This window comes from Pyrgilauda ruficollis, unplaced genomic scaffold, assembly GCF_017590135.1.
Source record: "Pyrgilauda ruficollis isolate IOZ18807 unplaced genomic scaffold, ASM1759013v1 scaffold154, whole genome shotgun sequence".
In the NCBI taxonomy this organism is placed as follows: domain Eukaryota; kingdom Metazoa; phylum Chordata; class Aves; order Passeriformes; family Passeridae; genus Pyrgilauda; species Pyrgilauda ruficollis.
The window spans coordinates 872,906-884,227 of record NW_024514099.1 but is presented as its reverse complement, the minus strand read 5'-3'; the positions used below and the strand labels follow the sequence as shown (position 1 = coordinate 884,227).

Below are 11,322 nucleotides of genomic sequence, written 5' to 3'. Positions count from 1 at the left end.
AGAATGTTTTATTTTAATAATTAAGAAAAAAAAAAAAAAAAAAAAAAAAAAAAAAAAAAAAAAAAAAAAAAAAAAAAAGGAAAGTTGCGTAATTTTAAGTACTATAATAAACAGCCATCAAGTAGAATGAAATGTAGCTCTTGTTTTAGCAATAATAATAACAGTAATGTTTAGAAAATTATAGATGAGTTTCATCCAGCTGAGAAGTTGTCTTCTGGAGCTGGTGGGCCAAGGACACAAAAAATATCCAACTGCTATGGTGCTGGAATACATCCTTCCTTTTTTCTTCATTTCAGAGCCATCCCTATTTCTCTTGAATCAGTACAGTTGTCCTTCAGTGAGTGCAGTCAGTGCTTTTGTTAAGCTGTCCCGGAAGTTCTGTAATACTCCCTCACATGAAAACTGCAGAGATTTGTGGGGCAGACTGTTGTGTTTTCATGTTCTTCTTGAGTAAGACATCATTTTAGGAATGCCTTGGACAGTTTATAGGACTTTCAAGGTCATATAGAGGTGGAGATGTTTTAAAATTGCTTTCTTTTATAGGACTAACTTGAAAGATGGAGCTTTCTGAAGAGCTGTCCAGGTGTGTGCCAAAGTTGGTTCCCTAATGATTTTCAAAACTTGGGGGCAGAAATTTTTCATGCTTGACTTCTCTATGAGAGTGTGGGTTTAGATGTTTGGTTTTTTCTGCATCTCCCTCTCTGAAATTTAACGTGAAACCATAAGGGTGCACTGTGAAGCACATACACAGAGGTTGAGATTCCAAGTTTACAGTTACAAATTTGGCCTTAATTCTGCTTAATTTTAAACTTGAAGCCTGGTTGTGAGTTCACAGCATTTTCCTAGATACAAAATCACACTGTGTGTACACACTTAGATACATTTCTAAAATTACAGACTTTTGTGCTACTTAAAATTCACAAATGTGACATAAATTAAAAGCTTGCCACATCTTGCTTATATATTATACATAATGTATAATGTATTTCATTAATGCTGCAAATATATGGGCACAGATTGATCTTTGACTCTGAAACTGCTTTAGTTAATCCTCAGAGAAATTGGGCTGCTTTTGTAAGAAAAAAGAATATAGAGTTTTGAACAAAATATTGATAAGTATGCCTTGAAGTATAGGATAAAATTTTTGCTTATTTAGTGAACCTGACTGGTTTTTTGTATCATATAGCAATGAAAAACCTTTCAAAGAATGCACACCTGTTCATTTTAGATGATAGAAAATGTTATGACATTAATTTGATGCAATAGCATCTTCATATAATTATAGATGTTGTTGTAACATATATTCGGAGTTTCCTAAAGTAGGTTTATATTTGCAGTCTCAGTGACTGCAATTGTGGCATTGTGTGATCTTACTCTTTTTTTTTTCCAAACACGTTTATATTTGTTGTTTGGAATTTTTGTAATTGGAAATGTTGGAGCACTTTTTCTCCCCTGTACTCTGCCTTTCAATGTGAATTATACCTTCCTTAGCCTTTTCATGCAGTCTGACCTTTGAGTGTATTCTAAAGACTGAATTTGAGTTACAGTTACCAAGGTAACATGCTATGGTTTCATCAGCTGCAGGATTATGAATTGTCTGCAGGATAAATCAGGAATAGTAAAAGAATTTTTAAGGAGAGGGGGTTTTTTGATTGTTCTTCTAACTCTAGTCTGGTTTGCCTTTGAGAAATATGTGACAACATTAAATTCTTTTTACTTTTGCCTTTTCATTTGCCATGAGCATTAGAATGTGAAAGTCTGTCCCTGCAGCATTAAAGGTGCCAGTGAAACACAGCAGTTTGCTTTTGTGCTTAAACAGCCCCTGACAGATCTCCGTGTTTGGCTGCTGAAAGTGGCTGTTTCCATCTGCTTCTTGTACCATCCCATCAGAGCTCCCACCCAGCTGTTCCTTCACTGGCTCTGGGTGAGAACTCCCTAATTTGATACATACAGGATCCACCACATTATCACAAACAATTTGAGTTGCCAGTGTGATTGCACCTGGATTTTGCCTTTAAGTGAATTATGGAGTCGTAAGCTGTGTGAATTGGCCTTTGATAACCTTCAGCATAGGTTTGCAAAGAGCACCTGGGGAGTGTTGCCACATTTCCTATCTGGAATTAGAGGAAACCTCTGTTCATACTCACATTGCTACAGACATATGTGGGTTAATTTTTCTTGTATTATCTCATACCTGTTTGGGACAATATAAGTCTAGATTCAAAATTTCTGACTTTAAGTGCCCTGGGGATGAGCACTGCATCCTTTCAGCCCATCCCTTCCAATGCAATGCTGGTAGAAGTGGGAAGTAAAGCCATGTTCTAGTTTTATTTGCAACTTCAGAAAAGCTTTTATTTTAAAATATTGTTTAGTCAGGAAGATGAAATTTTTTTCTGTGGTCTGTGTCCTTGAGTAGCAGACATAATTTATTTAGAGCAATCATATGTTAAAAGATTTCTCTTCCCTTCCTCTTCCTCCTATTTTCCCTTCCTTTACTTTTAAGCTTGTCTTTGCATGAATTTTACTTATGCCTTTTTTTTCCCCTTTTCCCTCTCACTTTTGTGTCATCATTTTCTTTTTGATAGGATCCTTATCTGGGCTGAATGTAGCCCAGAAATACAAGACAACCCCTTCAGCAGTACTTTCTCTAAGTACTGTTTAGCTAAAAACAGAAGCTGAAAAGTATGTAAAGGAAAGAAAGTTTATTTAACTGAATCAACAAATTAAAACAAGATATCAGAATATTTAGTAGCACACCATTCACAGGACATTCCTATGTTTAAAATGTATTAGATTTTCTTAACTTTGTCTTTTACTACCTTTGTCTTCCCTTTCTGTTTTCACTGTGATTAAATGTGCTGGCATACTTGTGTATGTATGATTGGATGGTTTCGGGTTTAACTATTAATCCATGTGACAGTGTAGAAAATCTTGGATGATTGCAATGGAATAATAAATCCCAAGAATTCAAAATTTCTGGACACCCAAACTGTGCAAAGTAAACTGCTACTTTAAAGTGCAGGAATACTAGGAAAACTTATTCAGGTTTTTATTGTTCCTGCAAATTATGAGTACAAAGCCTCCTCCTTTTTCAAAGCGCTTAGCCCTCAGCTGGAGTTAAACTGAGCTCCAAGAGCTGAGTGGCAAAATATAGAAATAAGGCACTGACCTTTTTATGGTGCAAAGTTGAATATGTGAAATCTTCTAAGTTAGTGTTTTTAAACCTCCCTTTTAAAAAATATAAATTAAAAGACTGCTCCTGTCCTACGTGAGTAAAATCAATTCTGGGTTAATTATTTCACACTGATTTTAGGGATTTACTGCTGCTCTGTGTTGGTTGGTTGGTTTGATTTGCCTCCTTTTTCCTTAAAACAGAGTTTGTCTGATGTTCACTTTGTGATATCAAGACAACTCATTTATGTTGTTTTACCTCTATTATTTCAATTCTGTTATAGATTATTTTTATGATCAGGCAGTAAGTGATTCATTTAAGTGAAAGGTTACCTTGTGGGTATCTGCTGTTACATTTATATGTCACATTTATATTTATATATATTACATGTCTGTAGTGCCCTCCTTTAAGAGCTTTAAGAGCATGACATTATACATTCTTCTGCATATTTAAGGTTTGGTTTTTTAACTTCACACCATTTAAGTTTTGAAGTGACTTAAAGCCATTCATGGATTTTAGGTGGCACAAATAGCAGTGACAAAAATGGGTTTTTTAATCTGTTGTAGGGCTAAAGGAGATAGGAGTGCTATGCTGAAGCATCCTTTTTGGTTACCAGCATATTTTAATAAGCATTTCAGTGGGCCTGACTTTGAAAAGACCATGAGCTTGCTTTTCTGCCAAACTTTATCAAATTTAACATGTGGTTTGACATGTTGTAACTTGGATATGAGCATGCAGAACTGACTAGCTGGGTGCTAAGCAGGTCATTTGCCTGTACAGGCCTGTTGATTACAGGAACATGGTACTGAAAGGTATTTTCCAGTAACCAAAGGGCAAACCCTGTCACAGACTGAGCTGCCACCTCTCTCTTGGCAATGGACATGAAATATTTACTCAGTGCTTTGCCAAACATGCACTTTTGTTTTAATCTCATTCTAACTGCACAGCGGTGGTACTGTCATCCTTCAGTTTCATCCTTTCATTCTTTAATTTAATATGTTTAGGTTTTTTGCGTTGTTTTAGTTTCCAGTGGCTGACTAACACTATTTTGTACTGAGTTTCTTTGCTTCATCAGGAGACTCTGACAGATCTTCTGGAGGCTAAGTGTTCCAAACTGACAGGCTGCCCATGTCATTTTAGCAACCTGACAGTCATCCTGGAGTCTCCTTGTTGCTTCTGTTCTTGCTCCTAATCTCTTTTTTTCATATGTTCACTCATTCAGTTAATTTTTTACCCTTTTCCAAACAATTTTCCACTGTGTTGTGGATACAAATCTTGTGATTTTAATTTAAAAGAAAGTTGAGATCTGAAGACTCAATGTGTGTGAGTCTGTGAATGTGTTAAAAGCAATAATTTGTATCATTCCTTTTCTGAAGTGATTCTACAAAGAAATTATTTGGAAATAATAATTGGTATTTGGAAAGATATTATATTTTACAATGTATACGAAGTGATTCTACAGTCACTCTAAGAGAGCTCTAGACATGTCAGCTCCCTTTACAAATAATGTCTATATATGAATTGCATTAGTATTATATATGTATGCCTTGCATACAAAACAATCTTTTTTTCCAAGATCTACTGAATTTACTTGGAGGCTTCAAAATACAATGTTTATTTGTTCTTTTGTTTCACAAACTTCAGTTTCACAGTGCTTCTCAGTTTCAAGGAATAACTCACAAGCTGCAGTACTTGCATATAAGTAGGTGTTACTGCTGGATTTTTGGACCATTGTGCATTGTTAATTAATGATTCTCATTCATATTCCTGCTGGAATATTTGCAGCAGGACATCCTGCATAACAAGTGACACAGTGAAATTTAACCGAGCAAAAATTAGGCACCTTTTGTTTACTTCCTAGAATTGGCTTTTCTAAGATCTCAGTCTCTGATACACCTCTTATTTTGATTTTAAATAAAGCATAAGCATGAGAATATATTTGTCCATTCATGAATAATCTTTTTTTTTCAAGAAACAACGCAATCCCTGTCACATTTGCCAACTAGCTCCACCTTCTGGGGACTGGACATCCTTATTAACACAATTTCAGTGTGAGCAAGGAGCAGAAGATTGTTTTGGAAAACTTAATCACACAAAGATTCTCCTGTTTACTAGTGACATGTGCAACTCTATATTCTATAATAATTTGTATTTTCTCAGTTGCTAGGGTAAGGTTTTCTACAAATTTATAATTTTTGTTGTTTCTAAAAAGCCAAATACATATGTAAGTTAGGCTCTGTATTCTTTGGGACATTAAGTATTCAGTAGGATTTATTTTTAATAAATTTAGTATGAATGTTCTTCAATAAAAACATGACCTTGAGAATTTAAAGTCTTTGAATTCCTTTTAAATGCAACTATTACAGACAAAAACTGCTTATGTTGGTAAATTAGTAAGTTAGTATTCCAAACATGTAGTCTCCCCTCAAAAAATGTTGTGAGAAAATTATCTTGAAGCTACCACAAGGTATGTGCAAATTTGGAAAATCATAATAGAAGGTGGTTATCCGTTGTTTACTGCCAACCTAGAAGGCTGCATGGAGAAGAATCCACTTAGATTTGTTCTGGGTCCAGTATTACTCAGTATTTTTATTACTGACTTGCCTTATGAAATATGCATGATGCATATAAAATTTGCAGATGCTTAAAGCTGGGAGAGGCTTTAAGCATTGTGGGAGCAGGATTAGAATGGATTCTGGTGAAACAGAGCACTGAAATATTGGGATGCAGTTCATCCTGCATCCAAAGAGAAATACAAAGTTATGTTCCTGAAGAAACAGAAATCCACAGTGGGTGGTCTGGTTAACTGGTAGCTCAGTTAAAACAGATCTAAGTATTATGTGACTTGTGGCCAGTATGTGACCCCCTCTGTTCATAAATTTAAAGAATTACATGGGTTGGAAGGGATCTTAAAGGCCATCTCATTCCATCCAACTCATCTGCAGGAGTTGGGCGGGGGCACCTTCCACTAGACCTAGTTACTCAAAGCCCCAGTCAGCCTGACCTTGAACACTTCCCGGAATGAGGCATTCACAGCCGCTCTGGGCAACCTGTGCCAGTCCCTCATCACCTTCACTGTGAAGAATTTTGTCCTAATATCCAATCTAATCCTACTGTCTTTCAGTTTGAATCCATTCCCCCTCCTCCTGTCCGTACATGCTCTTCCTTTATGAAAAAGGCTGTCAGAAATGCTCTTTAGCCCTATCTACATAACCTGAAATTGTAATAGCAGGTTCAAGAAGTGTAGTTAGTTCTAGAAATTCTGCTTTTTCTGCCCCGGCTATCAGAGTATGTGCCATATCCTTGGCATCTGTATCTGTATCCAGCTCTCCTTTCCCATGTAGGAGGAATAGATGCCTGCTGTACCTCAAGTCTATTTTGAAATGGCCAAGTATAATATTTTTCATTATTTGCTCAAGTAAGAGGCAGCCAACAAACTGTAGTCTTACCAGCCCTCCTTATTGGTTCAGTGTGCATTACATCTTTTGAGTTTATTTTGCTCCAATTGCTTTTATTGCTATTAATAAAGGATGGTAATTTGACTTGAAAGGAGAGTTTAGATTGCCTGATCTGTCTACACTGACTTCCAGTATCACACTTTTTTGTCTACCTTATTTCTAAACTTGTCTGTGTTTTGCAGCAGCCTCTGGTTGTTCTTTTGCTTTTTTTTCCCTAGAATAAACACCACAGTTAGTCCTTGTTATTTTCTCCTCATGAAGAGGGGAAATCAAGTTGCTGCTCAGCCTTTTTCATCATCCTAAGGAGATTAAATTCTAAATCTTGGTAGCTCTGCCCTGCAAGCTCTCCATTTTTTCAGCAGTCTCTTTAAAACGTGTACACCAGACCTTGGCACGCAGTGTGTCATCCCTCTGTTAGTCAATGACATGTGTAAAATCACCTGGACCTGGTACCGGGGGGTAGCTTATGATCTGTTTTGTCAGGATGACACTCACTTCAGAACTGCTGTTTTCCAGGGAATGCTTCCTCAGTCTGTATTACTCATGGTTAAATATGTATGACTGTGTTAAAACCCATGTTGTCTGACCACAAAGACAATAAAGGAGCTCAGGTTGTTCTCTGTGCCTGCTCTGTCCTTGTTCCCCTTTCCTGCTCCTTGCTTTTTCTCATTTCTCCCAACTTTGAAAGTTCTCTCCAGTCTTCTTGGCTACAATTTTATTAATTTATGTGTTTTTCTGGAGCTCTGCCAAATTGACTGGCACCAGTCAGCTGTGTCTTCCTGCCTAAAGAACTTCCTCAGTACTAATGAGTTTTTACTGGCCTGACTCAGAATGTTATCTGAAACAAGATGCTGCTGTCTTGCACCTAATTATAACAGATTTTAATTATCATTGATTCTTAATTACACTAATCTACAGAAAATATGAGCCAATTATAGACTGTTGCATTGTCAGTTGTATTCCCAACTTTTATAGATTTTTCCAGAGTGTTGATTTCCCCCATTTCAAACTGTGCAATGAAACTGAGATGTAGATTCTGAAGGAGGAGGATTTATTTGTTTGTTTTTATTATGTGCTCAACTTAGAGGTAGGCAAAGCAACTACAATGCAGGTCTGATGCTATTAAATCCTGTAAAATTCAGGAACAGCTGGGATTATTGGGCAAGTTTGTGGAAGGTGTTCTGATTTTCTTTCATTTCTAGTTATCACTGTTTCATTTGTAATGTATTAAGGAATCACATTTTTCAAGCATTTCACTAGGGTATTTTTAATATTTTATATATTATTATTTATACATCATTTTATATCATATATATAAATAATATATTTTAATAATTTTTATATTATATATAAATAATATATTTAGTAATAGCATGTATTTTTACAGGGAAAAACATGTTTCAAAATAGTCTACATCTCTCTGATAGAAATAGTTAAAATGAGTTCAATATCTCTAAATATTTAAAGAGAACAACATAGAGAGAAGCTAAAAAAAACCAAAAAGGAATATGATCTAAAGCTTATTATTTTTCCAGCCTGTAGATTAAGCAGGTACCCTTCCAGATACCTATTTTTTATTGTGTTTTGCCCTCCAGCACCCACTTTTTCTTAAATACATGGTTATCCTCTCTGTTTTTACATTTTTGATGCTACTTCACTTCTTACATAGCCAGTTGTAAGTCCTGGAAAGGAGATCTTAATCTCCACTGTATTAATCTTTATGTGCTAAATGAGGATTTGTGTGTTTCCCTGTATACTCTGTCTGTGACACTTAAATACAAGTTTTACAGAGATGCCGGGACTGTTAGAAACGGCCATTGTTTCACAGTGCAGCTGGATTCAGGCCAGGGATTTAACCCCATTCCCAGTGGTAAGATGGAGTCCTACTTATAAGCATGTTCTCCAGTGGCATTTGTGATCCCACAGTGGTCTGAGGAGAACTGCAAGGGTTGTTTTAAAGGGAAGGCTGATCTACACAGCTGCTGCCACTGTCCTTCCTAGTGGAAAAGGGTTTTTCACTGCAAGTTTTCCACTTTGGAACAGAAGACCTGTTTTGTTCTAGGTGACTGGTATGAACAGCTGTACCCGCTGGTGATTACACTGAAGGACTGCATGGGAGAGGTGGTGACCAGGGCCAAGCAATCCATGGCGTTTATCCTGCTCCAGGAACTTGCCTGTGGTTTGCCCCAGTGTTTGATGCTGACCCTAAGAAGAGACATCGTCTTTAGCCAAGCAGTAGGTTGTCTTGTGTCACTTACTTCCTTCTGTTGCTGTTCATAAGTATAATGTTCATGCCAGTGTTTGTGGTTTGTTTGGGTTCTTTTTCTTTGTTTGTTTTTTTTTGTTTTTGGTGTTTTGGGGGTTTTTTTGGGGGTTTTTTCCTTCCAATTTGACACAATTTTTCATTTATTTTCCATTCTATTTACCTAAATATTTTATAATGTGGTAAGAAACTAAATAGTAAGTAAAAATTCATAGTGCTTCTATCACTAAGTCAGAGAAGCAGGTCTGCAATGGACTGGAAAAGTTGCCTAATCCTGCCTTTGCACAAATAAATATCCAGAAATCTATTTTTAGACTTCCTAGATTATATACTTCTCAAGTCTAGCTTTGACTATATCATGCTGATATTCATAATCACAGAATCACAGAATAGGTAGTGTTAAGGGACCTCTGGACATCACCCAATTCAACCCCCCTGCCAAGGCAGGGTCACCTAGAGCAGGTGACACAGGAACACACCCAGGTGGGGTTGTAATGTATCCAGAAGGGGGACTCCAAATTCTCCTTGGTCAGCCTGTTCCAGTGCTCTGCCACCCTCAGTGTAAAGAAATTCTTCCTCATGTTGAGGTGGAAGGTGTTGTGTTTTAGTTTATGGCCCTTTGCTCCTCATCCTGTCACTGGGGACCACTGAAAAGAATCTGGCACATCCTCCTGGCACTCACCTTTGAGGTATTTATGTGCATTAATGAGATCCCCTTCAGTCTTCTCTAGACTGAACAGGCCCAGCCCCTGCAGTCTCTACTCACAAGAGAGATGCTCCAGACCGAAATCATCTTTGTGTTCCTTCTCTGGACTCTCTCCAGTAGCTCCTTGTCTTTCTTGTCCTAATGAGCCCAGAACACAGCACTCCAGATGCGGCCTCGTGGGGCACTGGCTAGGCAGCGTCCAAGCTAGGGGAGATTTTTTTCTCCTGGTCACCTTGGAAATAGAGAGCAGATTATTTGTTTTCAGTTTGTAGCAGTATTTTAAGTGTTTAAAGACTATTAGCATGTCTTTCCTTAGAACTGTTTTCCCTTGGCAAATAACTGAAGCTCTTCATATCTTTTCCTGTAGATCATGTTTTTTCAGATAGATTTTTCTCGAAATATTTCACTTAATTTCTCCCTTAAGTTGTATGTTGCAACTGCCAAGGAGATTCAGTTGCATTAGATGTTGAACCACTTTCAAATCCATCGTCATTCACATGTTTTATTCACATCATAATTCACAATCTCACATGTTTAAAGCCTGACAAGTGAGGTTCTGGTCTGATTTATGTCAGTGTAAATTACATACAGTGACACAAAACAAATTAAGCTTATATAATATAAATTAACAGAATATTTCACTACTTTATACACCCAAAAAAAAAGCATCAAAATACATTATTATGAAATCACGTATATGGTCACTAAACAGAAATACTTATGCTGTTTTCTTAAATATGTAGGTGTTACCTCTGTTGTGTATAATGATAGCAAACCTTATTTTAACTATTTGTCCTGTAACAGTACACCTCTTACTTAGATGCACGTGTTTTAATTATCTTTACAGCTTGCTGGATTGGTCTGTGGTTTCATAATCAAACTGCACTCAAGTTTACATGATCAAGGATTTTTACAACAGCTTCATACTGTTGGATTGCTTGTGCAATATGAAGGACTCCTTAGTACATATAGTAAGTATTGTTCTTGGACAAAGTTCCTTAGGTACCTGGCCCAGAAGTTACCCAGGAAGTTCTTATTTTAACCTCTGCTCTGTTTCCAGTAATTTGGCTTGTTGAATCAAATATTGTCCTTACAGGACAGTAGACTTGCACATAATAGCACAGCTGAAGTCATTGATACTGTGTTGCCAATTCTGCACAAAAATTATTAATCTATTTCATTCTGAGTTCCTCAGAGAACATGACCTGCTAATTGTTCCATGCAGACCTGACCCAAAATACCAGTTTTATAAAGCTAACTGAAACAGCAGATTTAAATACTTACTGCCTTTATCAGCCTCAGCCCTGATTACCAGTGCTGATAATGTGAAGATAGCCTGAAAACTGTTTCGTAGTTTGTTATGGATGCCATTATTTGATATGTCTTAAAAAGGAAATTTTGAACAAGAAATTGCCTTATGTTCTCAACTTTGAACTACATCTATTGGAATCATTCTCTGAATCAGAGGTTTTGGCTAAAGTAGAGGAATATAGCATTTGTGCAGCTTTTTAATGCAGGTGCTCACTTGGAGATAGCTGTCTTCTCCATATTGCATGATACTTGTTGTTATTCTCAAAACTTTTGTCCTCCATCAGCAGGAAAGGCTTTTGAACACTTTCAGAATAGACAAAAATGGCTTTTCTGAGGTTATTCTGTGCCTGTATAGAACAGGCTGATTTTCAGAACTGCTTAATACTCATAGTTACCATTTAGGCCACAGAAT

The 11,322-nt window shown here is 36.8% G+C and overlaps 1 protein-coding gene across 7 annotated transcripts in view; it reads left to right on the top strand.

The window, feature by feature from the left end:
- INPP4B (inositol polyphosphate-4-phosphatase type II B) overlaps positions 1 to 11,322 on the top strand; it is a 157,268-nt gene that overhangs the window by 60,921 nt on the left and 85,025 nt on the right. For all 7 annotated transcript variants that reach the window (XM_041461781.1, XM_041461780.1, XM_041461778.1 and 4 more), the window contains 2 exons: positions 8,693 to 8,865; positions 10,447 to 10,570. In XM_041461781.1, coding sequence (XP_041317715.1) covers positions 8,693 to 8,865; positions 10,447 to 10,570 — 297 coding nt within the window. The remainder of the gene's footprint in view (positions 1 to 8,692; positions 8,866 to 10,446; positions 10,571 to 11,322) is intronic.